We start from the raw sequence: 26,984 nt of genomic DNA, 5'->3' as shown, positions 1-26,984 counted from the left end.
TTTTCAACTTGTACTAATAAGCCTCAGTTTCAAGCAGAGGTCAATTATGACAACATTAAGAAACCTCCTTTTTAACAGGTTGTTTGTTAGCTGTATTAATCTGAAGATTTCATGTGTTTAACAAAGTCGAGATATAACAGAGGTAAATTAAAGGAAATTAATTCGGGAAAGTAGTGTAAACTGCTTCTTTTGTGTATGACTCCACCTCATTTTAGGATTTCAAAATAAGTGGCCCTACCATCTACGCCTTTCTGACGGGGTATAATTTCATCACAAAAAGAAGATTGCCTATTTCAAATTGATGACGGGTGTGATTTTTTGAAATTAAGGATCCGGAGTATAAAAAAACTACTAAAATTTCAAATCATGACTAAGAAAATGAACTTTTAAATGTTCAATTGACTGTGGATTTTTATTCCAAAAAGAAAGAAAATCTTTTTTCTACTACATATGGCACAAATTAAATAAAAATACATTTACGATACGCAGTTTCTTTAACTGACCAATAATCAAAGTTCCAGTTACAACAATTACAAACAAAAAACATTGAAGGACAAAAACAGGAAATTAATGTGTTGTTTATTTCCTAATGAATTAGATATTATAACTAAAAAAACTAATTGGCTGATTAGGTCGTCTTGGTGACGCAACAGTTATAAAACAGTAGATTCTAATTATAATGAATTACATCTAATTTGTTAACATTGACGCATTTGATTCATCTTGAATTTGTTTGGAATGTTCCTGTTTTCGTAGTTTTGTAGTTTTTTAGTTTTTTAGTTTTGTATTGTCAGTCCACGTCACCCCAGTAACTTCTGGTTTAGAATTGTTTTTGCTATGCATCTTGTCACGCCTTTATTTGTCTATAATGGTGATCATTTAACCTCATTAATTTTTCTATATAGTTATTTTCTAGGATTGTGTGTCATTTTACAATCACCAAGTAATTAGCAATGTAGCAATATAAAATTAAACTGCATTTGATGGAAATTTAACTCTACTACCTACCACCCGTCAAGAATTTAGTTCCAGGACTAAAAATTGCTTCCATATTAAAAATTTTTTTTTACTAAATTCTTGGAATGGTCAATCTAAACTAAATCTGAGCTAAATGGAGAGTTAGGGGACAATCTGCCCCTCACGATTAAAATCTTTCATAAGGAAGATAATAATTTCTGCACAAAAAAAGTTTTCATCAGTTTTTACCGAAACATGTTTTGAGTGATAAATTCCACAACTAAAGTGCGCATATTTTGAAATATTTTTGTCGGACCTATCAATAAGCGCAGCGCCAATGAGAGACAAAACTTCGTGAGAACGAGGTTGGCCAAAAGACTTGACTTTTGTTAATTTGGCCTTACTCTTCAAAAAACTTTTTTCTTTATGTTAGTTTTCACATTTGTGAGGAAGGACTGTATACAATATTACCAAAATAAAGATCTTTATTGATTTAAAAATCACATACTCCTCGCTAAGCTATCTTGACATTCCTGTTTATTATGTTTTGATGGGCAGTAAGGATCATACTGAAATAATTAAATTTTGGAAATTTGTATTTCATGTCGTTAACTGGTTGGCTTTTACATTTTATTGTGGGAGAAGAAACACCAAAATAACTGAGTTGCTGTGACAAGTTGTCACAGCAACTCATGTGACAAGGTGTACCGGTCAGTTCTAAAATTTTCAGGTAAAACATTTTGTAAGACAATATAAGCTATACCGAATAAACAACCAAAGAACACTCATTGTGTGTCATACAGAGCAGCGTAGATTTACTAGTAATGCTTCGATGAATCGAGTGGGACGGATGCAGGATAGAGGAGAAGAATAACTGTTTCCTGTTGACCTAAATATCTATATTCATTAACGTAATTGTGAGTTTGCTTGAGGGAAATGATTAAACGAAAGAGAAACGCTTTCTTGTTTGGTATGAGGTAGACTCTTCAAATGTAATAACAATCTATATATACGAGTGGTTGGGACATTTTGAGAAGGATGGGAAGAATTGAAGGCTTTGGACGAATTGGTATGTCATTTTTCATTTTTCGCACGAGAAACTGAAGATACATAATTTTATTCTATTTTAATTTCTATCGTCGTATTATTTAGGCTATCTAACCTCTCTGATGAAAACTGTGAATCTTGCAGTTTTCATTAAAAACCTGTTTTTTTTTGTAACTTGTTGTTTGTACATTGACGTTAAATAAATGTTTTTATGACAATTAAAGAGTGGAAGCAATGTAGTGAGCGTAGCAGAGATGGTGTAGTAGTAGCGTATTCGCCTTGTAATGATATGATTTCAGGTTCAAGTCTCCAGTCCAGCGCACTTAAATGTAGTGTTATCAGTCCATTTGGTGCCATCTAACGCTGGCCGGCTTGTTTGGCATGGTAGCAGTTTAGAGCAATGCTGTACGTATCGCTGGTGGTAATGAAACATAGTTACAGTCAAAGGGAAAGAAGAGCCAGCCTTTAGAATGGAATCCCGAAGGACATTAAAACTTCTGTTACTTACTGATTTATTCACTAACTAAAGAGTTCTTGGACCAGACTATTAGTGCAAAATATTTTTTTGTTAAGGAGTGAACTACATTCTTTCAAGATATATTTTTATATAATTGTACTGATTATGCTTTCAGCATAGGTTAAATGAATGAACAACGGAATAAAATGTTAAAACACTGCTCTTAGATAGTGTAAAAAGTGACAAACTTATGTAATATATTTTTAACAACTCTGAAAGCGTGGCACTTCCACTATAATTACTTCAGGAAGTAATAATTGTATTAGAATTGTTATTAATATATTTTATCGTATTTGCGGAAAATTTTTTTTCCAGTTCGGAATAGAATTTCTGAAGAGGAAATATCTCTTCGTATGAAATGTCTCGCCTGTTTTTTGAATACCACGGTGTTAAAATACCAATACTTAATTCTTGTGTGATCACATAATCGAATATTGCATGTTTACGTAAACGGATATTATTATTACACATTACCTAATTCGTCATAGGCATTGCAAGGTAGAAACCTGACATTTGAATTTTCCCTTCTCATATGTGTTCCATTTTTAAATTTTTTTTTTAGACACGTGCTTTTTATCACGTGCCTGTAAAGTAAAGTATCGTATGTTAAGAAAGCAGCAACTGGTAGAGGAGCTCCACTATTAATTATATCTATCTGGTCCGTGTTATGTTACCCCACTGGAGTTAGTGCTTAGCTACCTCTTCTATTTTGCAGTGTTCCGATTAACTTTACTTATACTGTTTCTTACTGTACACCTTATGACTGGCCAGTAGGCGCAATTAGCTGTTACGTTGAAATGCCTTTCTTTTTAAGAAAGTGATTTGAGTTATGCTTTTGGGCATTTTGCAGTTCTTAAAGTAAAATTTGTTCCAAATTTGGCAGTCAATGAAATTAAAGAAAAATGGTCGATAATAAAAATCAGAGCGCGAAAAATACCACATGTTTATGTAAAAACGGCAACTAAACGGTTGTCTGGAAAAAAAGGGGAATAAACGGAATATAAAATTTTAACACCATTTTAAAGTGGGAGTCAGCAATTGCCATATAAAAATGACCAGAGCGTTACTAATTTAAAATTGTTGTACCAACATTCTGGTCGATTTTAGCTTTTTTCAATGTCTTAACTAAACGTTCAGATGCCTTTGGCGAACGTATGAGGAGATTATTCGCATTTATCCCTTTTGATTGGTTTGAGTATATAATTTAGTTTTTGTTGTTCTGTTTTGATGCTTGCTAAATGATGCCAGTTGATGCTGATAACAACCAAACAAACTGCCAAACCAAATAAAATAATAAGTACAAAGTAAAAGAGATTTATAACTAAAGTGTACGATTTATTTCGAGAACTATAATAAAAAAAGATATTTTCTATCAACAGTATTGTACATAGCACTACTTTTTGTTTAGTTAAAAAAATGCCATGAAATTGCATTTGAAATGAATTAGTTTTATTTTACTAATCACTAACAAAATAGGTTACATGCTCTAACCTTAACTCATAAAATTTCGTCTTCATGTGATATTAAGCAGGAACTAACTTGGTTACATTCCACAATATAATACATTGCTACATCATTTGCAAATTTCCTGTTCAGTTTTGAACAATCTTTGACGTGGGTGTAACATAAGATCTGGTGAAAGTGATTGAACAAAAAAATTGTTTTTTGCGTATTTGTTAACGTAAATTTGTAGACAATGTTTTCCGCTATTCACTGAATGATGTTATTATCCTTATGTTTTTCCAGATAATCAATTAGAAATGTCTATAACTTATTTAGGAAAACTGAACTCGAATATTCTCGTGTAGACATCCATATAGAGTGTTATTTAAAAAGAAATTGTTATACATGATGTTGAGAAATCAAATAGTTTATGTAAATATGAGTTCGAATGAGTAAAATTTGGAACTAGAATTGACATTACATTTCATTCTTTTATGTTTCATCGTATGAATTACAAAAACTTTCTTCGAGTACGATCTAACTCCTTTTTGTCTAAATTAGCCTATTTATGCTGCGAAGGATTTTTGTCTAAATTAGCCTGGATGGAATGGTAAAGAGTAAGGCACTTTTCGCCAAAATATTAAACATACCGGCTGTTTCTCACTTTATTTAAGTCACATGACAAAGTTTTGTTGAAAGAAACACAAAAAAACTGTGATTAGACGGCTGTGTTTTTCTACCTACCATTTGAATAATATAACCCTAAACATTCAGAGTTGAAACTGATGAAATGATGGTGGAAATCGCGTATGATTTACTTTACGCATTTTATACATTATAAGTTCAATTTTAAAGCAAGACATTTCCTTCCACCTAAAGTGTCTTGTGGCAAAATATTTTTTTGACTTGCTTTATATTCGCAGTATAAAGGTTGCACGTTGTTATTGAAAACCAAGCTGTTTATATGATCTTAAAACTGCCCACACTCTTAAGTTTGAAGAGACATATTGCATTTTATACATTATAAGTTCAATTTTAAAGCAAGACATTTCCTTCCACCTAAAGTGTCTTGTGGCAAAATATTTTTTTGACTTGCTTTATATTCGCAGTATAAAGGTTGCACGTTGTTATTGAAAACCAAGCTGTTTATATGATCTTAAAACTGCCCACACTCTTAAGTTTAGAGAAATTGGTTGGAATAATTTGATTGCGTGTGCTACATATTTTTTAAGACCCATTTTTAAGACCCGGGACCATTCCCAGCATGCCTTACTTAATTTTTTTTTTTAATGTTTTTTTTCAAGATGACTCTTCTGTGTGTAATTTTGCTTTCTGCGTTTGTTACAACTTTTATGTACGAAATAAAAAAAGAAGAATGGCTTTTAAATAGAGTGAAAGTGATAAAATTATTGTAATATTATCGTTAAAAATTTGAAAGCGTGTCATTTCTGACTTAATTACTCGAGGAAGTATGTTTTGAACTGTAGAAACTATCGAAAGTAATGATTTTTGTTTCCTCACTGCTCCCTTTTTTGATTACCACGGTGGTAAAATGCCAACACTTAATTCTTGTGCGCTCGCGTAAACGGATATTGCATGCTTAAGGTAGGTTTCCATACGACTGCATTTTCCGCTTGAGCGAAAAAAGCTCCAGAGCTTTTCACACAAGCATGCCCAGTGAAGTAGAATGACCGCTGACTCGACGTAAAAAGCTGCTCCCGATTGGAAGTTAAATTCATATACTAGCAATAAATAATAACTTTCCCCTTTTCCTTGAAAAAAGTTTTCCGTCTTTCTTAGTTGTTATTTCCTGTTACGTCTTCTTTTAATTCGCTGCCATAAAAACAATGTTTTTTTTTTTTTTAAATTTCGTAGCCAAATGTGTTTTCTGTTTACAGCAACCATTTTATTTTGAACATCTTTTCTCTCAAGCGTGAAATTGATTTCCATTAAGTTCAAGCTCAAGAGAAAAACACTCCCGTATGGAAACCTACCTCTACGTAAATGGATACTTTTATTACACGTTAACTAATTTGTCATGGGTATTGTAATGTAGAAACCTGACATGTTAATTTTCTCTTCTCATGGGTGTTTTATAATATGTTTCTGTCTTAAACACACGAGATTTTCATCAGAATATGATTTTTAAAAGCCAAGAGCATCAAAGAATTACGTGCATCAAAAAGTTACAATTATTAAGTTTTATCTAGTAACAAAAAAACCGCACACTTTAAGTGTCATAACAAACGTGATGTACATTCTTATCACCTAAAATATTGCATGTGGCTTTTGTTTGATACTTTTAGGCTGTAATAACAGTACTAATTTTTGAAAAAAATGGAAATTCAATTAGAATCACATAACCGTACGTTTTGTTATCTGTTAACCATTCAAAATTTAAGAAACATATCAAACAAGAATATGAAATGCATAACTACAAATTCAGATGCTAATTAACAAGAAATTTAGTATTTACTAAAGCGTTTTTAACCACATGCTTCAATTTTCGAGTTTATCCTTTTCTTACAAAAAAAGTATTCACTCTCTTGAAAAAACATTAGTGATTGCGAACAAGCTTATCCTTTAGGCAATCTAGTTCGGCATTCACTGCATCAACATACTCGTCGTATTGATATAGCCTGATATAGTTTCCAACCACGTGCGATGTAACTCAGCGTAGTATTTCGTCGTATATCCGCGAACAGCCAGCTCAAAATTTAGCTGATCCAAAAGATTTAAAAAATTGTTTTGTTCATCTGTTTTCCAAAACTGAAGGTAATCATTCAAGGCCTCGATGTCTTCAGTGGAGAAATGAAATGTGGAAGATAACAGTGGAAAACAGTTAACGTGCCTTGGTTTAAACTTCAAAAACTTTAACGCAAGTTGGAACCACATTTTGACCACTGTAAAATCAGTAAAGGGTACCCAAGCGTACCAAAAGTTTGTAGTATTGAACGTTAATTCACTCCATCCGGCGATGCTTGATGGCAATAACTGTGAAAACTTCGTCACTTTACAAGATTCAAGTTTGTTATGAGATAGTTTCGTTACAGATGTTGCTTTAAGTTGAATTGTATGAATCAGAATTATCAAATCTTGCACAAGTCTATCAGACGTCCACAAAGGAAATCTTTTCATTATTCCAGCAACAATAGAATCCAATTGCAGGTCTTGCAGTCTCAAAAAAGTACAATTTGCATGGGTAGACGAAGCCTCAAGAGAAACACCATATAATATAACTTTCTGTTCCACAGCGTGTAAACATAGTGGATTCGATTTAAAAACTTTAATATATTCTTCGTAGTTGATTATCACGATTTCTCTTTTCGCGATTTCTCTTTTCGCAGTGGTGCGAGTAGGGTTGAAAACAAATTTAGGTGGATTAAGTTTTTCTTGCCAAAGTTTCATTCCCTCCGAGAATGTCTTAGGCATATAACTCTTTGTTTCCTGTTCTCCATTGAAGAAATACTTTTCTATAGCATTTAAATTCCTTATGTTGTTATCTAGATTTTGTTTTCTATCTTTGAGCATTGCAGCACTCATCGCTTGAAGATCGGAATTCTCCAATTTTTCGAACAGTTCTTCATAACTGTCAAACTGCTGGACCCCGTCGTAGTAATAATAATCCGAATATTTCACCCATTCTAAGATTGCTTTTTCATCGAAATCGTCATTCGGGTTATACCTAAATAATATAACAAAACATATAGAGATATGTTTACGTCATTTAAATCAAGAAGAATTGGGGAATCCGGGTACTTAACCCACCACAAAAAAAATATCATAAACAAATTCTGGTTAACTTTGCAGCTGCCTACGAAACGAAAGAGTCGATTAATTCGGAACAAATTTTATTTTTTTGAAACTGCTGGAACTACAATTCCCAGAATTTTTCTTTTAATTTACAATTTTATATTTTAAAACATCCACCACACAGAAGGAGATATCTTTTTGCCGTTTTTCTTTACTAACGAAATTCTTTTGTGTTTTGTGACTAAAAATCTTTGATAATCAAGAAACATCTAGCTTTTAGTATCGCAAATATTATTTGATTATTCTTAACATTTCCGAAGTCATATTTTAGCCTTTTTATCACTTTGTCAAGTAATTGTACACATCTAAATAGTTTATAAATTTTTTAACGTTTTATATATTTTACGGATCGGAAATATATAATACGTGATTTAACCTTTTTATCTGCATTATCCTTCCATGTGCTAACAAGCATTGTGACAATCATTTTGATAGTGGGCGCTCCGTGGCCATGCTGAGCACACAAAAAAGTCGGTCTGAATGGGTTTATCTCCAGTAGGCATGTGGTGCTTATTAGAAAGGAGCTTTAAATTTGACAACTTAAATTGTAATTAAAATAATCAATAATGTGTTAGAAAATTGCGAAAAATAGAAGATAAAAATTTTGAAAATGGGAGTCATATCATTCCAATGCTTTAAAAAGTCAGCTACGAAACCGTTATAAACAGGAAAATATAATAACTTCTATTAGGATTATCCGCAGAACTCAAAAACTCACAAAACAACGTTTTTTTTTCATTCTTAGAGGAATCTCTATGGAAATTTTTGACCAATTTGTGAATTTCAAATTTCAAGCTTCCGACAGCGTTAGAAAAGAAGGTGCTGGCTTGTTGCTTTCATAAATTACCTAAGTGTAAGTAAGTGTTTCGGGTTTGATTCAATTTTAGAAGAGCTTACTTCCTGAACCGAATAGGGTTTCTGTTATTAAAATAAATATGTCAACTGGGTAATTCCCGTCCTGAATAGTGCGGTTTTAATGGGGTTAAAAATGCAACAATTGGTTATCTTTTACGTTTTTATATTGACTTAGGATTTTGATTTTCTTCTTCCTCTGACACTCATCAATTTATATTTAAAACATAAGATCCAGAGTTTCTCTGCAAAATATAAATGCTAAATAAGCTACCCAGCAGAATAGAATTTTTCTAACGAAAAACCTTTTCAATCGTCATAAGGTTGAAACGCGGTCATGAATTTTTCTTCTACAATATTCAAAACATTTTGAAACACACTATATTAGTTGAAAGTATTGTATCGCGTGACTGCAAAATAATTTCATTGGTCATGTCGGTTACCATGCTTACAAAAGCCCAAAAAATTATCTTTCTGGTGGCCATAAAATCAGAAGTTTGACAGGAAGCTAGAGCTAGCAAAGTTTAGATAGGACTAGTAACACGTCTTTCTTTGATATGACAAAATGAAAAGTGTCACGTTGTATACTTCTATAAGATTTAAGATATGAATAAGTTGAGAAAAAAGTATGGCGGACTTTAAATTTACCACTTTTAAAACTAAAAAACGCCATTAAATGGAGAGTAAATGTGCCATCACTATTTCTGTAGGTGATATCACAGTCTCTTTCATTACCTAAACAACTCCATAAATTTTGGGGGAAATTTGGAATTTTCTAAGGGGATTATCTACAACCTTAACGTGAGCATGCACAGGTATTAAATTTTGGCTCCAACCCACCCCGAAAAAAAAATCAAGTGTCAAAACAATGCGTTCAAAAAGTCAAACTTGACAATTTTCAGGCGTTTCTCTTCCAGAAAATATGATAGTTAATACACCAATATAAAAATTATTAATTAATTATTTAATTTTAACCGCTGGAAAAGTACAGACAGCAAGTTAAAAACCTTAGCGGATTTATTTTGGCATCTTTTTGCAGAAAGTAGTTGGACAAGTTAAATGTTTCTCTTTCTCTATTCTTCTAGTCCCTATCAAGATCAGGTTTACCAGAGAATTTTTGAAATGCCCAGAATTTATATGAATAAATCATCCTTCGCTTTATTACAAAAAATATAAAAAAGCGCAAACAGCATTAAACATTTTACTTCGTGAAATAATAAAAAAAACACGCGAATTTTGTGTCCAAGAATTTTAACGTTTATCTAAAAAAATTAATACGATATACAATAAACGCAATACATTTTCGAACCTACCCAATATTTATTGCCCGCGGATTTTTTTCCATATCATTTAGAATAATTTGGTCTAAATTATTTTTTCTTTCTTCTATTAAATGATGTTTCCTCTCCCATTCGGCATACAAACGAGGCGTTGGCACAAACAAAGGAATACCTAAGCTTGCCACTTCGCTTGTGAAGGATGACATGACAGAATAGCCAAGCACAATACCAGCCTGATATTTTCCTAAGAGAAAAGTCTAATTAACTTTACCTGATGACAATGAGAATTGGATAAGTACACGAAAATAAAACTGTGCCAGAAACACGAAATTCATGTGTTTTTTGACATTCATGCACAAATTGATTTACACAGACAAAAATGAATTTAAAACAAAGACGAGCGTAGAAGCTGCTTTCAAACTACAAATATTTATCTACAAATTGTTCGAATTTAATTAGACGTCAATATTTCTTCACCACAAATCTTTTGATCATTGTTTTTTGTTTTTTCCTATCTTTGAGTTTCTGGCTGTCTTAGTTACTTGATGAAGAATATTACATCGGTATATGTTATCAAAGTGTTGTAGATTTGCTGTTTTAAATGGTTTTTAATTTTAGTTTTGTGTGCAATTAGAACCTTAGAAAGACGAAATGGCGAAGTAGAAACAAACAAACAAAAACAAAAATATAAAGAAACTTATAAAAAAACAAACAAACAAATAAATCATCACTGTATTGACCTGAACAATACTTGACCACATTAAACAAGCATACCTATTTGGCAATAGGGATATCGCCCTTTTATTGCGTTCTCAAAAAGTTCTACTTTGTATTTTCCTTTCGCATTTTCTGAATATTTTTTGATTTCTTCAGCAACAATATGTCCCCCTTTAGACAATCGTTTGGGCATGATCAACACCTCCATTTTGTTTGGATGATAGCCACTACTATTTAAAGGTACATCTGGGCATATTCCTTTATTAATTTCTAGTTTAAGTCGTCCGCGCACATAGTAACCAGTTGCAGGGAGTGGAATGATTTTGTGAGAGCCTAGAAAGTGCTGCTCGTACAATATATCATAAATAATATGTCCGGCCATGATCACATCAGGGTTGTAACGAACTGCATTATAAAGAACACTTTGCAGGTGCTTAGCTTGCTCACCATCTGTTTGTAAGTGGCCTTCAAATCTATAGCCAGGATTTATAATCATTTTCTTATTAAACGGTGCAAACATGAGACAATGCCATGCGTCAAAACCGCATATTATGATGTCCGCTTTGACTAATTGCGGGTGATTGCGTAAACTCTTCCAGATTGCTTGTTGCGCTTTCATCAGATGGGTTTGGTGATATGGATGAATTGAGAACTTTTTGGTTATTGCTGGCGCGTCTTTACTCCTGGTTTCCCAACTAATATACTCTATTCCAGATTTCCTGCACGAAAACTTTTGATCAGCATCGTGCCCTAAATGAACGCCCATGCCAAGTACAACTGTTTTTCGTTTTCTTTTAAATATTTTGTTGGTTAGTGGTTGAAACGCACACACTACTGTTAAAGGGCTCGTTTTGTTTTTAAGAATTAACCTTTTCCAGCAATTCCTTTCCCTTTTACCAACGCTATCCTGTAAATCTTCGACGTTAAGTTGTATTAAGAAATCAGCATCATCATATTTCAGCGCTGAAAATTTTAGAGATTCTTTCAGGTAAAAAATGCCAGGCAGAACCATGAATAGGGTACTGAGAACAAGACAGCCAAAGCAAAAAAATCTAAAAAGAGGCGAAAGTATCATTACCAAATGTCTAAAATATTTTAAAATATTTAATAATGAAATGTTCTAATAACTATTTGCCAAAATAATTCTCCCCTTAAAATTTTTGTATACGGAGAATGTTCCCATTCTTTTCGAGATATGAGTATCCGAAATTTACTCAAAACGTACTTAAAATCTGTAGCGTCCATCCGAAACATTTCTCTAAAGCCAATCCTATCTTCTATTTTTAATTCTTTTATAATATTATTAAAATATCTTTTTCACGTCTCTTTTTTACCCATGTTCTTATTTTACCCCGGTTGGGCTTTTCATCATATAAATCCATTAATTCATTTATCAGCAAAAGAGTTGTAAAATCCTGACCCCCCATCGCCATCTTGAAAGGATGAATGACTTTTTTAAATAATTATTTTGTGATAAAACCGATTTGATAATTAATGCAAATGAAAAATTCGATTTTATCAAACGTTCAAATTTTCATTGAAAAACTCATCAAACAAAAATACGCCGTGTGATGAAATTCTTCGATGCATTCGCCCTCGCGTTAACGCAAGTTTCAAAATCTAACTTGTATTATTTCTTCTTTGGTGCCTTGGGAAGAACAGGCCAAACAAAAAAGTGACCTTAAATTTTTTATTTATATACGATTTTTTATTTTAGATGAAATTGTATTCAGGTAATAAAATAGATACTGACGAGTTTTAACCTTGTACTGTAAAATGTAAAGCCCACGGTCAAGGTAACAGACCCTTACAATCTCTTCTTACTTTCGACCTCAGGCTTTGTATTTCGCAGCACAACATCAAAACCCTTTAATACCGTATAATACCAAAATTAATGGTAATTGGAATTATCAGAGTTCAGGAAAGGTCGTACACATTACATATTACGTCAAACTCACTTTCTTCTATTTATACAATAAAATCTTCTAAGACTGCGACATTGAAACGATGTTTTCTGTTCCATAGATACTGTGTTTGACATTGCCTTGACGTAAATGCGCTTTTTAATAATCGGAGCGTCTATAAAGAAAATAACGTTTTGTTAATAACTTCATTTTATACTTTTCCACTCCCCAATTCCCTTAGCCTGTAAAGGTCGTGATCTATAGTATAACTAGTCGTTGGCCCTTTTTGCATGGGTGATTGCCCGTCTTGCACATTTCCCGCATCTCTATTTCAATGATTATATGTTCGATTATAATGGCGTTTTGGATTACAAAAGCCCCTAGCTTTTAAATTGGCTCACACAGAGAAAAACAAGATTATTATATAGAAGCTTGCTGTTCGACTTTAGCTTGGGTAAGTGAGCTATCGACAAGTCTGTTGGATTTGGGGTGGTGCCTAAACCTGGGAAATTGATTGAAATTAAGAAAGAGTTTGAAAAATCTATAATTCTATAATGTCCTAAATTATTTTTTTTTACTTTTTTTGCCTTGAATTTTCTCTAAACTTTTAGATTTTTTTGCCGTAGTAGTAGCTGCTTCTTGTTTTGTTATAATTACAGCAGTAACACGGAAACTTGTTGTACATAAAGTCCATTGATGTTTAGTAAGTATTGGCAACTCGGTCAAATGTTGTGGGAGTTGGGTGGGTAAGATTGAGCCATCCCTGCAAACTCTGATAAATACTTTTTTTAAAGTTATTTAACAGACAGGACACCCTTCAAAAGCTATGAGAGCGGCGTCGTTTTTATAGTTTGCACATGTCTGTTTGCTAATGTCAGCAAAAAACTGACAAATTGTGTTACATTGGTTGTTGCAAGGTCAATCTTTTTATCAAAACAGTTGCTTAAACCTATGGAAGAATCCGCTTAGGAAAATACATGTTGAAATCTAATGTGCTTCTCATCATCAAACAGTTTGTTGTCAATTTTATTATAAAGGTTCGAAAAATCAATTTAAACATTGATACGAAATAGACAACAGCAATAACAATGTTCAACAAGAAACCTTGACGGTTTAAAACACTCGTCGTTTCTGTATATGTGCATGTTCATGAGTATTCTATTACTTATATTTTGCGAAATAGCGACAAAATCGCTAAATGGACATATAGCTTTACGGCCGTAGTTCAGCGGGCGCGGGTTCAACTACCAAGTGAAAAGTTTTGTTCATCGGACGGAAGATCATATATATTGCGCAATATCCTCAGATTGCTCAGAGCGCGCGTTCAAATACCCATGAACCGGCTTCGCAGCTGTGCGGTTTGTTAAGCACGGTCTCACGTCTCCGTAACACGTGACTATCCACACATAACTGTCTCACACTACGTTTCCCCGAGGCGACTATCCATACATCACCGCTGTCTTCGCGCTACACTTTCCTAAGGCTGAGAACGTTTCAATGCGTTGTTTTCACGACACATCGTGATCGAGATTTTCGAAAGAAAAATGATTTGAGAAATTTCAAAACAAAATGCGCATATCCGAAACTTTCTCACACCAATGTGTCATGGATTAGGCAATAGAAATAATTAAGCGAGTAACTTATTGCATCAACCAATCACAAGACTTGAAAACTTATCCGCGTAGAGAGATTTACCCATGGTTTCACAAATCGATTATAAATTTCATGATTAGTACGCAAATAATTTTGAGTCATAAATATTGTTTCGAATAATGCATTAATACATAAAAAATTAATACAAACATTGTTCCGCTGACGTTTTCACGAAGTAGCAACCTGCTCCACAAGATTGTTCTATAACATTCTGCATGTCAATCGTATATGTCCCAGCATAGAACGTAATGCGTTTTCTTTCCATTATAAGATTAGGCAAGTCTGCATGTGAGTCGTATAATACCCAGCATAAACATGATCAAGGATAACACCAGCTAGATGAGTAGGTCCTGGTACAATTTGTGTATAATCATTCATGATATTTGCTAATTCTGGCTGGTCAGCTTGGGCATTTATATTGAAATCTTCAAGTATAACATGTATGTCAGAACTTGCAATTTTCCTTGACAGCATGTTGTAAAATGTCTGCAGATGACTGTTAACTTTTCTGTAAATAACCATGACATTAAGAACATCAAATGAAAAGGACGGTTTGCGAAGTGAAACAGAACTGACCCCAGGATTATCATGAACATTATGAACCAATATATGCTTTCGAAACCACAATGAACTGTTTCTGAATTCATTTGTCCATGAGCTAAGAAGTAATGTTCACCCAAAAGAGCTGACGTAATACTCAGGAAACTTATAGCAATTTGAAAACGATCAATATTGATGTTGGTAACCCATAACATGCCAAGGGTCTGTTGAAATTTGACTGCTTAAAATTAGCATCACCATGTTCTAAGATGTTATCTAAATCAAATGACTAAATCAAATAATATTCAAAAAGAAATTCTTTTGAGTTGGGACCAACATATAGCTAGAAGAGCATTGCACATACACTGAATACCAGCAGTTTCACCAAACTTTTTGTCGCCTTGATTAAATGACCCATTAACTGATTTAATATGGTAAGCCGGACCTGGATTAGATTCAATATCCCCGCACAAAAATAATAGAAGTTTGTGCAAGAAAGAAGATATCGTAAAAACATGGCAGAAAAACATAATTAGCTAGTTACATGAAATAAAATAATACACTAAGTCAATGGATTGATGAATAATATTCAGCACGACGTACCTTGGTACTTAAAGCAGCTTCCCCAGGTATTGAAAGTCTTCTCGATCTAGCAGTTTTAAATTTCAGTGATTGAAGGTAGACTTTGCAGAACAACAACACACTAGGCACACTTTGTACAACAACAGTAGGTCTAGCAAGATAGCAGATTGCAATAAAGCAAGATAAATATTCCAGCGATACTTCATTTATATTCCGCTACTATTTTTTAAAAGAACTTCGTAGAAATGTGAAAACACAGCTAAGAGTGCCTCGATTCTCAGCGGGCAGTGCGCATGCTTCGACTTCAGCGGTAGCGATGCATAAACGACTGGTCTGTTGTTTGCAAAATACGGGTTAAGACACGCACAACGTGATAAGAAGCGGGAAATAGGGTCGCGGAAAAAAAGAAGAATTATGGCGCGGGGGAGCGGGTAAGTTACGATATTCGGTCAGATCGCATGTCACTTTTGGTCGCACAAGCTGAAACCAATACACTCCTGTCCTCCGGGACGAGTGTAATTAGCCATCACTTTGTCGTGCGTAATTATTTATAACAAAGCAATTCCATTCGTATTGTTTTAAAAGCCGTCATGGTAAATTTAAATTGAAATACGATAGCTAAAATACCTAACCGTTTTTAACCGGTCTAAAATTTATTTCTAAAAAAAATGTTGATTTTTCCATTTTGAAATAATCAACTACCAACAGTTGCGGAGTCATCCAGTTAACTGTTTCAACTCTATTCGGTCAGGAGGCGCAAGGGGGGGAGGGAGCGGACCGCCCGCCCCCCCCCCCCCCCCCCCAATGACAGTTTTTTTTAGTAACTCCTTAACGCTATGTTGCATGGCTATGATACTTTCTCAGTTACAATATTTATCTTTTCGAAACCTGCATTACGGAGTTTCATACCGCGCAGGTCTGGGCGCCAGTGAAGCGCTTTGTAGGAACAAATTTTTGGCTTGTTTTCATTTGTCTCGATAGCCCAAATAATTTTGATGGTCAATTTTTCACAACTATTCTGCTTAGTGCTGCTCAAAGAGGCAGAAATGCAAAATCCTGCCTGATGTTTCTTCAACTAATTTTTTACTTTAACTGAAGTTTTGCTTTTTAATAACACGTTTAAATGGTTATTAATTTATAAGTTATATAAAAAAGAGCACAGATGAAATCGACTGAAAATAAAATACACACTTCAATGATATAATGACTGGCTTTGACTTTTCGTTAGAAATTATTGTATATAAATATTACATAACCAGCTAGAAAGGGATATATATAATAGCATGTTACACTGTATTAATGTGTTCTTAATTTTGGTAAAATGCAAGAATAAATTTAGGCAAGGTCCACTTTTACAATTTTGTGATAGCTATAGTAATTTTGGTACATTGACATAAGTGAAATTTGGCAACCGAAAATATTTGACGAAAACAGTAAAAGTCATTAAATTTGTTTAAAAAGTTATTTTCCATTAAATTTGTTTATTTTAACCACAGTATAATTTTTTATTTTATATTTCGCAGCAGTCGAAACTTTGTACTTTACAGTAAAATTATTCCAATGCAAAATTGAGGCGTAGCAATTTTTAAGGCTAAGTTGGTGTTTGAACTGCACTGTTAAGTTGAGTGATATTAGAAATGAGTTTTTATGATCCTATTTTTAGCATCTGGGCACTTACCCACCTATATATCTAATTACTGTATGAATAAGGCTACGATATATATGAGTGACCCAGTGTGACCCCTAGCTAGCAAAAACTACAACAAGACAGATACAGCCAGCTTTTTGACAATTTTTAATTTGGTTTATAAAAAACGTAGGTAGCTCCGCCCTGGTTAGTTAAATGAAGTTTCTAGCAAGCACAAAATAAGATTCAGATACAAAAAAAAAAAAATTTGGAATTTTTTCTTAATATTATAGCTAGCTAGGTATCTGTTTAATGGGCATGAAACTGTTAGTTTAGAAAAAAACCCATTGTTTTCTTTACTGTGTTTAATGAGCTACATTATCTTGGCTGTACTAGTAGCTATATAAATCTTGAATGACATGCTAGCAATCCCTCTTTGATCATCACTGTGATATTTTTAAGACAATATTATAACTTGTGATGTAACTAACTACCAGAATAAGGTTTCTTTCTCTTTTGACTGCCAACTTTTCATGATGAGTGTACCCCACAACTTGAAGCAATTGAATTAAAAGTTAAGGTCTTGAGCCTTCATAATATACAATCTTATGTCAATACTGAGTATCCTTCCTTTAAATAATTGTAAAATAAATATATCGCACCAGTTTAAAAAGTAAAAATACAAAGGAAAAAGTGAATAATTCTCTTCGTACTGCATGTTTTTCTTAGCAAATGCCTTACGCTCTGCGGGGGATATAAAAATTTGTCCCCACAAGCGCTTCGCTAGTGCCCAGACCTGCGCAATATGAAACTCCGTAATGCCAAATCTTTCGGTCTCATGCCTTTCAGAGCCTTTGATATCGGCTATTATATTCACAACTACCCCTAAAAATCTCTATGAAACCCTTACAACGGGAAAATATACTAACTTTTGTTAGGATTATCATTAGCACTTACAACACAACTTTGTTTCATCAAGGAGAATCGCTTTCTTTGTTTTGAACACGTGATTAATCCGATTATTCGATTTTTTTAGATTTTACTCGAAATTCGGGAAAAAACCGGATTTTAGGGTAATTTTTGGCAACTTTTGATGCGATCTATGTAAAAACCGGAAAATATGTTAAATAACCTTTATGCAGCTTTCAGAAACTTCAAACCGAATGTGAAAATTCGCTCTAGAACTAAAGTAATTGAATTTCGAGCAGATGATGGCATTTGGAACAAATTTTAAGCGTTTCATGCTCTCACAGAAAATGTGCTGACGTAAGCAAAAATATATTCCCGCCATTTTGTTCCTTTTGGGACGTTCTATAAGTGTGCCAAAAAGTTATTGAGGGGAGGGAGGAGGGAGAGGGGAATCCCCCCTGTTGAAAAAACCTCGACCTAATAGGGTTAATGCAATTAAAAATTTGCTGGGTAAGGACGTCCCTCTCTCTCCAATCCGGGGCCTGAATGAAGTTAATCATCACTGTGAGCTTTATATAGGTGCCGCCATTACGGTTTGTCCAAGGAGGTTTAAAGAGAGAAGGAGATACATCTCAGCAGTTTCTGTTGAAACCATCCTTTGCCGATTTGCAGGTTGCTGCATTGTTTTTAAAATCAGTTTTGTAAACAAAATTTTTGAAATCTTGCGCGTAAATTAAAAGTAGCCGTACTCACCGTTATTTCTGCATAAATTTTAAATTATTTTTCTAATTATTATGTTTGTAATTTGATCTTTTAAAATCAGAAAAAACAATCTCAGAAAACAAAAACGCAAAGAAATAAAATTAAATCATCTAAACGAAAAATGCATATTTTAGAGATAGTAACAAATGATAAATACTTTCTTTTCTTCTATGAAAGAAACAATAGCCACCAAGTACAACGATTCTATACCGAAAATTCATTAACTTTAAAGAAAGAAATATATACCAATATGCAACCCCTCTTACAGTACCATTTTTTAAAAGTTTTTTTAATCTTTTAACTGACGCTGTGCTAGGAGGGAACATACAGAAATATCTACAGGATATAAAATTATAGCATATCTCAGGTCAACAATTTACACAATGCAAGCTCCAGCTGAATCGTTTTGCAAGTAGAGAAAAAGACTTTACCAGCATTAATTCTTATAGTTCAACAGAGCCATGTGTTGTATCCATGTTTGGTATAGTTCTTAATATATATTTTTAAAATTTCTGCTTTGTCGTTAAAACTCACGTCTCACTCTTGATATGAAAAATACACCAATAGCGGCGCAACGGATGGGTTCAAAGGACAGCGTAAACAAAAGAAATTTGAATGGAATTTAAAGAGACGTTGCTTAGATGTATCTCTTTCTCTTTATAAACCTCTTTGATTTGTCATATCTAAAATTACATTTTTTAAATTATCAAAGTTATTTGTTGGTTATTTAAACCTGAAACGAATTGATTATGGAGTAACTAATCGTTTTTTTTTAATTACTATCTCGTCTGCGAGTAAAGTAATGGTTTCCAACTCGTAACTAGCTATCAATCTGTTAAATTGTAGTAGCACCGTCATAGATTTAAAGTCGTTCCCAAACCTTCTCTAATCGTTGTTAAGGAAGCTGCCGAAGAGATTTTATCGCAAACATTTTTTTAGAAAATCTACTGTAGTGGAATTTGAAACCATGTTGACTTGATGCCTTGCATCTAAGCACAACACGCTAACCACAAGACCATGACAAATTGCATTACGTTTTTACATTTTTTATATTTAACGTATTTTATGCTCAATAAAAGCTATTATCAAGAAGCTTTTTTTATATAGTGTTTTTTTTCAATTTTTTACGAGAGAAGCGTAATATTGATGCTAAAATCTAAATAAACAATCAAGAAAAGAGAAAGACTTTTTTCACCCCAAGGTAAATAATATTGAAATAAAAATGAGAACCTTCTCTGCAGTGCTGTTTTAGCACTCACCACACATCGTGCCTAGAAGGAAAAACAGTGGAATCTAATCTGTTTTTATTGCTTTAGTGGTTACAATCAGGGCAATGATCGGATATATGGAATCCTAATAGACACGTTTGTCTTTCAGTCTGCCCTGCTCTGTACTGCTTCCTTACTTCTTTTATAGTGGTAGCTGCTTCTTTAGCTCTTGGTTTATAAGTGATAGGTAACTTTTCAACTGTTATTTTATTCTTTATAATACACTTTTTTGTCTTGCTTATTATAAACTAATTACATTTCTACGGAACCGCAAAAAACTCGTAGGAGGATTGGTCTTCAAAAGAGACATTTTAATGAGCGTGCAAACAATGCGAGATAGCTTATGCAACTTTTGAATCTTGTATTTTTAAAAAAATTGCTCTTCGTAACTAATTAATAAACTTCAGTAAGGCTCAGCGATATTATAATGACCCACATCTTCAAAATAATAATTTCATATAATGATGTATTTCCTATTTTCTAAACTTTCACACAGAAGGCTAATAGATAGTAAGTCCAAAAGGTAAAAATAATAATTAAAACTGATGAAGATACGTGAGGAAAATTTCAGGGGGGGTGGGGGTGGTATTGCCAACCAGTTACACAGCATACCTTCGGTAATAACACTTGAATGGCTTAACGAATGTTTTACAAAGTTTCGGTGCTTAATATGTGACTATTTTACAATGAGAGAACAAAAAAATATTTCTGGAAAAATTCCAAACAGGTGGTTTTGTCACACCCAGTATCAAAGGCATTATTTTATATTATTTTATATATTTTTCTAATTTTTGAGTGCCTTTAATCATTGAAGCTGTGTAATTGGGATATAATATAACACTGCTTGTAAACAGTACAATTTGTTTTCGATCTTAACACATGTTTGATTTGTAATTATGATAGACGCCATTCCTCTTGAAATCCAGCACAAGAGGAGACGCCACATCAATAAAAACAAAATAAAAACAATTGAGGCTCAAATTATGAAATAAAATAGTAACATTGAAGCTCACTAAAATTTTACTGTTTCTTTTTTTAATATTAAAGGTGGAGTGCAATTATTAGTATTGGAAGTACAAAATATTAAAAATCTCCTCAAAATGGCGGGAACTGGTGGAGTTTAACTTTTTTCCGATTGTTAACATAGTGTTGTGTTTATTTCTTTTATTCATGGAGAAGATAAATGCTTTGTGTAGCTTAAAATGGTAATACCAATCGCTAAAAATATAAATAAACAAGGAAAGAAACTCTATTAATCATAAATTAATTCATTAATTAAGTGACATAAATGTATTTCCCTTCAGTAATTGTCAGTTGCTAGATTACTTTGTTCTAAAGACACGTCAAATTAAAACTATAAACACATCTGGAAATACGTTGTATTTTTCAACTTACTGATTTGTTTGACTGTTGGTCTAGTATTTCTGGGGGCTTTTGGCATAAAACGAAGGATCATATTTTCCTCACTTATTATCCTTCCTCAAAACGAAATATAAATCGCATGTTTTGTCAACATTATAAAGTTACGTGAATACAAGAATAATGGAAAAGTGTACATTACTTTAAGAGCTTTGCTGGCATGAGCAAAGGCTCACTAAAGTACAAAAATACTTTTAGAGATCTGTATACCCGTTGTCTTCTTTGTATAGCGCTAGGTTACAGAGGTTATGGTTACAGAGGTTACAGAGATATAACCTTTATATGTAACAAAGGTTACAGAGATATTGTGGTTTAAAGTTTTTTGATGACATCGTCAACTTGGTATCCCGAAACGGATTTGGTAACCCAAGTTTGAGAAACTTAATCAATTTAGTAAAAGGTGGTCCCTAGTTAGCATTGATAAATGACTAAAATCGATTCTACGTTGTTTGGCCTCAAAATTAAGTCCATTGTAATGGTTTCATTGGTTCAAGTTAAGCAATTATAGGAGTGGAAAAATAATAAAACCAAATTCATTTTATTTTATTGGAAATGTTGGAAACCTTTTTTTGGCTCTTATTCGGCCGTTTTTTTACAATCTTCTTCTCTGTTATTTAAATGTTTATGGACAATCTTTTTTATGTTTTATACTATATTATTTATTATCATTATTTCATTTACCATCTCGTTTTCTTTACGGAATGAAATGCTTGGTTTGCCTACAGAACGTATTTTAACGGAGGGGGCTGTAGCTACCGACAATTTTTGTTTACTCCAAAGCACAGCAAAAATAGAAAAACGCTGATTAACAAAGCCAAAGCTCATTAATGGATCTATCCAGCACAACGCCGAAATGGAACATATCTTCTTCAATAAAATCATACTCTAATTCTTCTTCGCTGTTTGACATCTTGCTTCTCCTGTGTTCATACATGTGATCTGAGTATCAAGCTTTTCTTTCTTTCTCTCCCTCTCTCTCTTCCTCAAAACTAACATCGCCAATTATGACGTCACAGCAAAAGGTTCTCAATAAAAAGATGACCTTTGCGCATTGATTAAAAAATCAATATTAATATTTCGAAAAATGAATAAAAACTCTATACTATTTAAATAGTGAAGAATCCAAAGAAGGAATAAATTTTGTTCGAAAATTTTGTGGGACTTCAACGTTACCTTAATGTTATTGACCTCGTGGCATTTAATTCGTCGATTAACATTAACAGACATAAAAATGAACAGATCCACAATGGGTATGTAATAACAATTTATAATTAAATTAAGTTTTAATCGTTTCAGTGTTCTCCAATACTTTTTATGCAAAATAAATATAAGTACGTCCTTACAATAAATTAATTTGTTTGCTTATCAGAATTTCCATTAAAAGTTTTAAAAGAGCAGGTTAAAGCTGACCTATGTATGTCTTTATGCTTTCGAAGCTTTACAATTGCCAGATGTAAAAGTTATGTGTATTTTCTTGCATTTTTTCTTGTTTTTACCGAGAAATAATAATGCAAACAAAAGAACAGACAAAGAAACAAATGAAGTAACAATTAATAAACAAACAAACAAAATTTCCTTAAAGAGAGAAAAATTTAATTTTTTTTAGATAGTATAAGGCATAATGTATAAAAGTTTAAATAAATGATACAATTAAAAATACACTTTTATAATGAAGCTCTTAAAAAAATAACACAAAAGAGTTTTAAGTGACTTATTCTCTAACAAGAGGAAGGCAAAAATTCATGGTGAAAAGGAAAACCATGTCCCCAACACACACACACACACAACATCAAAGAAAACTATAAAGGTAAAGATGCAAATAAAGTCAATGTGTTTTTACTACTAGTTTTCTGTGCAAAAGGATCATGTTTCATTTTATTATAGATAAAAAACAGCTGAAGAACACGTGCTTTAATTCCAAATAATTCATAACTTCACATTACCGAAAGGTTTACTTCTGTGTATTTTTGCTAATTTAGTTGCAAGCTGCTTATATTGTATTGTCACATTTTTTTCTCTGTTGTTCTGCGATCTATAGAATATATATACACATTATTTTGGTTAGTTTTGCATTTTGCAACAAAACACTTTTATGTGAGCTGCCAATGGCCAAAAACCATCAAAATGAAATAAAATGCAATTTAACCGAAAAATAGGTAAACATTGGGGGCAGAAGTGTGAATTTATGTTGGTCTAGCATGTTTTTAACACATTTTTTTGTAAGAGAGTGTAATTCTTATGATTTTGTTAAAAATATAAACATTGATTTTAACAATTAACAACTAGGGCAATAAAAAGTAAATCTTTCAGCGCAGTACAGTGAGTTTCGCTTTAATTAGAGTTTAAAACGGATTTTTTCTTAAAAACATTAAAACGAAACTCTTTACCGCGTGCTAACATATACTTATACTACTAATATATTGACTTTATTTTTGTTGTGAGAAAAAGAAGAATATAATTTGTAAATAACAAACGTATGGGCTGCAACTAATTCTTATCTTAATATAATTCTTACCGGATTAAGCTAAATATGTTATTCTTATTTTCATCTCCGGCTTCAACTCTCATACGTAGCCACTTATCTACCATTTTATATTTTGCGTGGCTTTAATAGGACAATTACTTACGTCAATGGATTTGAATGAATATTCGAGGTTAATCAAAATTCGTATGCGTATTGCTCTCTATGATTAAATTTCGTGTATTAAAATCAAAACGAACAAATTCAAATAATTTTTTTTTTGCAAACACGTTTTGTGGCTCATCTTCGCCTCCATTTTGTTATTCTAAAAAAGAGCAAATTTGCATTTAAAATTGCATAATTAGGCGACATCCCTAAAATGTTCTGCATATAGAATTCATGCCTACAATACTAGAAAGTATAAGACTTTTTTATGTTGCTTCGTTGATGTAAAAATAATTTTTGCCATTTGTTGTGTTTGCTCGTCATGTGTTTACCATAATAATCAACTTGACGATAGTGAAAAGTCCATTGTGTCAGAAAAAACCTCGGGAAGAACATTGATTATTCAAAGCCATCTTTCCTCTACTGACTTTGCCACAGTTTTCATCGGCTCATCGCATTGCTTAGAAAGAGGTTTTTGACAGCGAGGTTGATAGTCATGGCGACATGTTTAAAAAGGAAAATTGCAGTCGTCATCGAAAAATCAAATCTTGTCGGGCAGTCTATAAATCCAACAGTCATGAAATGGTAACTTTAAATAAGATAAGAAATCTTTTACGTGTTATCGTTGAAAATAGTTTCTTGAACTGTCAGCTCTCGTACGGCATGGTATTAAAAACAAAATTCGCGCATGCGAAAATGTATACAGAAGTAAAACAAAACTAACACATAAAACGGCCCACTCCCCCACATTATTGAGGAGTCAATATTTACAATATTTACATCAAACCTTTTATTTTTAAGCTCGCCAACGATAGCTGCTTCTCTACGCGAACGACGTTGCGTTATATTGCAAATGTTATCACTTTGTTTGTCTACGTTTTTCTGAGGACTGTATTCGACGGGGTAAAGGCTTCTGACAGGTCTCTTAAGGAAGGTTGAGTTGGATAGTATAATTTCGGCCCCTCTTATCTTATTGTCCTTACTTTCCAAAATATTTAAAACTCTGCCTATTCTCCACAAGGATCGTGGCAATTTCTCGTCTTGTATTAACGCGATGTCGTCAAGTTTTACCTCCTGTGTCTTCTTATGGCGGTTTTGTACACGCAGTTCGGTGAGATATATCTGTTGATGGTGGGCTGTGACATCAATATACGCGAGTGATGTGTCATGCGGTGATAAATATATAGACTCAAGACGACGTGCAAATAGTAGATGATTCGGCGTGAGACATTGTTGTAATTCCATAAGATACACATAGGTTATCGGTCTGTTGTTCACTATTGTTCTATCTGGAGCAAAACTGTCATCAATTCCTCGTAGTTTAATTTAGTATTGCGTAGTTGTTTTTGCAAATGCGACTTGACTGTTTTTATGAATCATTCACAGAAGCCCCCTTACCATGGCGCGAGTGGTAAGTTGAAATGCCACTTGATGTTGTATTGAGTAGCATAATTCTGCGTGGACCGTGCGATGAAGTTTCTTCCATTGTCGGATATTATGTCGTTTGGGCAACCTCTACGACTTAGAAAAAGCTCTAAACTCCAAATGAATGAGTCAGCACTCATGTCAGATACCAAATCAAGCACTATTCCCTGACTAGCTGCACAAGTAAACAGAACAATCCACGCCTTCAACATACTTCTATCTGCCCCGTACATGTTCCTGACAAATAAAGGACCACAATTATCAACCGCAATCACGGCGAATGTCCTACTATCATTTAACCGCAACTTTGTCAACGGTGGTGGTGATGGGTACGGATACGGCTTTCCAAGGAATTTCCTGCACGTTACACAAGGTCGTAACATCTTTCTGACAAAACTACGCCCTTTACTTATCCAGTACTCCTGTCTGATCTCGGTTAACTTTTGACTAACTTCTGCGTGTTTCACGATTGCATGTTTTTCTAGAACAATTAACTCTGCTAATTTATGTTTCTGATTGATTACGGCGGGAAATCTGGCTTGATACGGTAGAGGTGCATGTTGTAAACGGCCTTGACAGCGATAAATGCCTTGATTATCTTTTTCGATATTTAATTGTTCATAAAAGTTCTTAACATATCCTGTTTTCCCATGTAGTACATCTTTGAGTGGTCGTAATTTTAACATCTTTTTTTCGATAGATAACTCTGCGTCGTGTATGATTTTACTCGACTTAGTAAATAACTCTGTTGTAAGTTTCTTTAAAGTTTTAAGTTGTATTTTCTTCTTCGTAACTTCGTTCGACATGATAAATAGATAACGTTTCAAAAACAACGTATAAACCACACTTTTTTGACTTCTCATTTCGGTTATTTACTAATCTCATCACCAGCGACATTTTTTGTTTTTTTATCTCATCACAAATATGACAGTACTAATAATGAAAGGGGCCCAGGTTTTTTATTTCTGTGTTAAACACTTTTTTTAAAAATAGCTGCACAAAGCCATAATCACTGAACTTAACATTTCTTCCAAAGGGAGTGGTATAAGCACATTTTCGTTAAAGCTCCACCACACGGCTTCTGCAGACTCCTTTCTGTTTTGTCTGTTGTTGTTTTGTACTGAAGTATTTAGAAAATAAAAACATCAAATTAGTTGAAAGAAACTTTCCTTTCCCATCTTTTAAAAGCTGATTTCTAAATAAAAAACTAAACTGTAAACATCACATTTTCTGACGTCATTGGCGTATTCCGTAATTTTGGCAAATTGTCCGGTGTCGTTTCCGCGCCAAAGCAGAGCATGGCGATATGAGCCAAGAAGCACGAAGAAGGATGAACGTACAAGTGTTGAAATGTCAGTCTTTAATTATAAATTTCCTAAAAAATAATTTTCTCTTTTTCTACATCATGTTCGGATATATTTCAGATGTCTCTCAATTTTAATTTTAGTTCCAGGATACATTTAAATTCATTGTTTTTTAAGAATGATTTTAGACTTTGCACTTTGTCAAATTACTTTTCGAATCTATGTTATGGGAAAGCAATTTATTGAAATTATTAGGCAATAAACTGGTTTAAAAAAATTTTCCTAGGCATAAGACCAATGTCACAAAGTTTCGCAGTTAGTTTTTTGTGCCGTAACCAC

General features: G+C 33.3%; 2 protein-coding genes across 2 annotated transcripts; both read right to left on the bottom strand.

Annotated features, from left to right (window-relative positions):
- Positions 1-6,405: 6,405 nt before the first annotated feature.
- Positions 6,406-23,894, bottom strand: LOC130623904 (uncharacterized). The gene is made up of 5 exons (XM_057439449.1): positions 23,806-23,894; positions 12,585-12,705; positions 10,684-11,678; positions 9,943-10,153; positions 6,406-7,649 (listed from the first exon to the last, which is right to left on the bottom strand). The coding sequence occupies exons 2-5, from the start codon at positions 12,665-12,667 to the stop codon at positions 6,569-6,571; spliced, it is 2,370 nt and encodes a 789-aa protein (XP_057295432.1). The 5' UTR covers positions 12,668-12,705; positions 23,806-23,894; the 3' UTR covers positions 6,406-6,568.
- Positions 23,217-26,147, bottom strand: LOC130623107 (uncharacterized). Its single transcript, XM_057438603.1, has 5 exons — positions 25,315-26,147; positions 24,688-25,216; positions 24,012-24,076; positions 23,806-23,895; positions 23,217-23,322 (listed from the first exon to the last, which is right to left on the bottom strand). The coding sequence occupies exons 1-5, from the start codon at positions 26,145-26,147 to the stop codon at positions 23,217-23,219; spliced, it is 1,623 nt and encodes a 540-aa protein (XP_057294586.1).
- Between the last annotated feature and the right edge of the window lie 837 nt (positions 26,148-26,984).

Source organism: Hydractinia symbiolongicarpus, chromosome 13 (genome assembly GCF_029227915.1).
Source record: "Hydractinia symbiolongicarpus strain clone_291-10 chromosome 13, HSymV2.1, whole genome shotgun sequence".
NCBI classification, from domain to species: domain Eukaryota; kingdom Metazoa; phylum Cnidaria; class Hydrozoa; order Anthoathecata; family Hydractiniidae; genus Hydractinia; species Hydractinia symbiolongicarpus.
The sequence above is the reverse complement of the archived record's forward strand: the minus strand, read 5'-3'. Positions and strand labels throughout refer to the sequence as shown.

Bases quoted from the DNA above. Each gene is read 5' to 3' on its own strand.
- LOC130623904 (XM_057439449.1), bottom strand. From the start codon at position 12,667: ATGTCAAACACAGTATCTATGGAACAGAAAACATCGTTTCAATGTCGC. The intron at 11,679-12,584 runs GTGAGTTTGACG...GCCTCTTTTTAG, and splicing joins TATTGTATAAATAGAAGAAA to ATTTTTTTGCTTTGGCTGTC. The intron at 7,650-9,942 runs GTAGGTTCGAAA...TATATTATTTAG, and splicing joins CCGCGGGCAATAAATATTGG to GTATAACCCGAATGACGATT.
- LOC130623107 (XM_057438603.1), bottom strand. From the start codon at position 26,147: ATGTCGAACGAAGTTACGAAGAAGAAAATACAACTTAAAACTTTAAAG. The intron at 25,217-25,314 runs GTAAGGGGGCTT...AATTGATGACAG, and splicing joins AACTTACCACTCGCGCCATG to TTTTGCTCCAGATAGAACAA. The intron at 23,323-23,805 runs GTAAGAATTATA...TATATTCTATAG, and splicing joins AACATATTTAGCTTAATCCG to ATCGCAGAACAACAGAGAAA.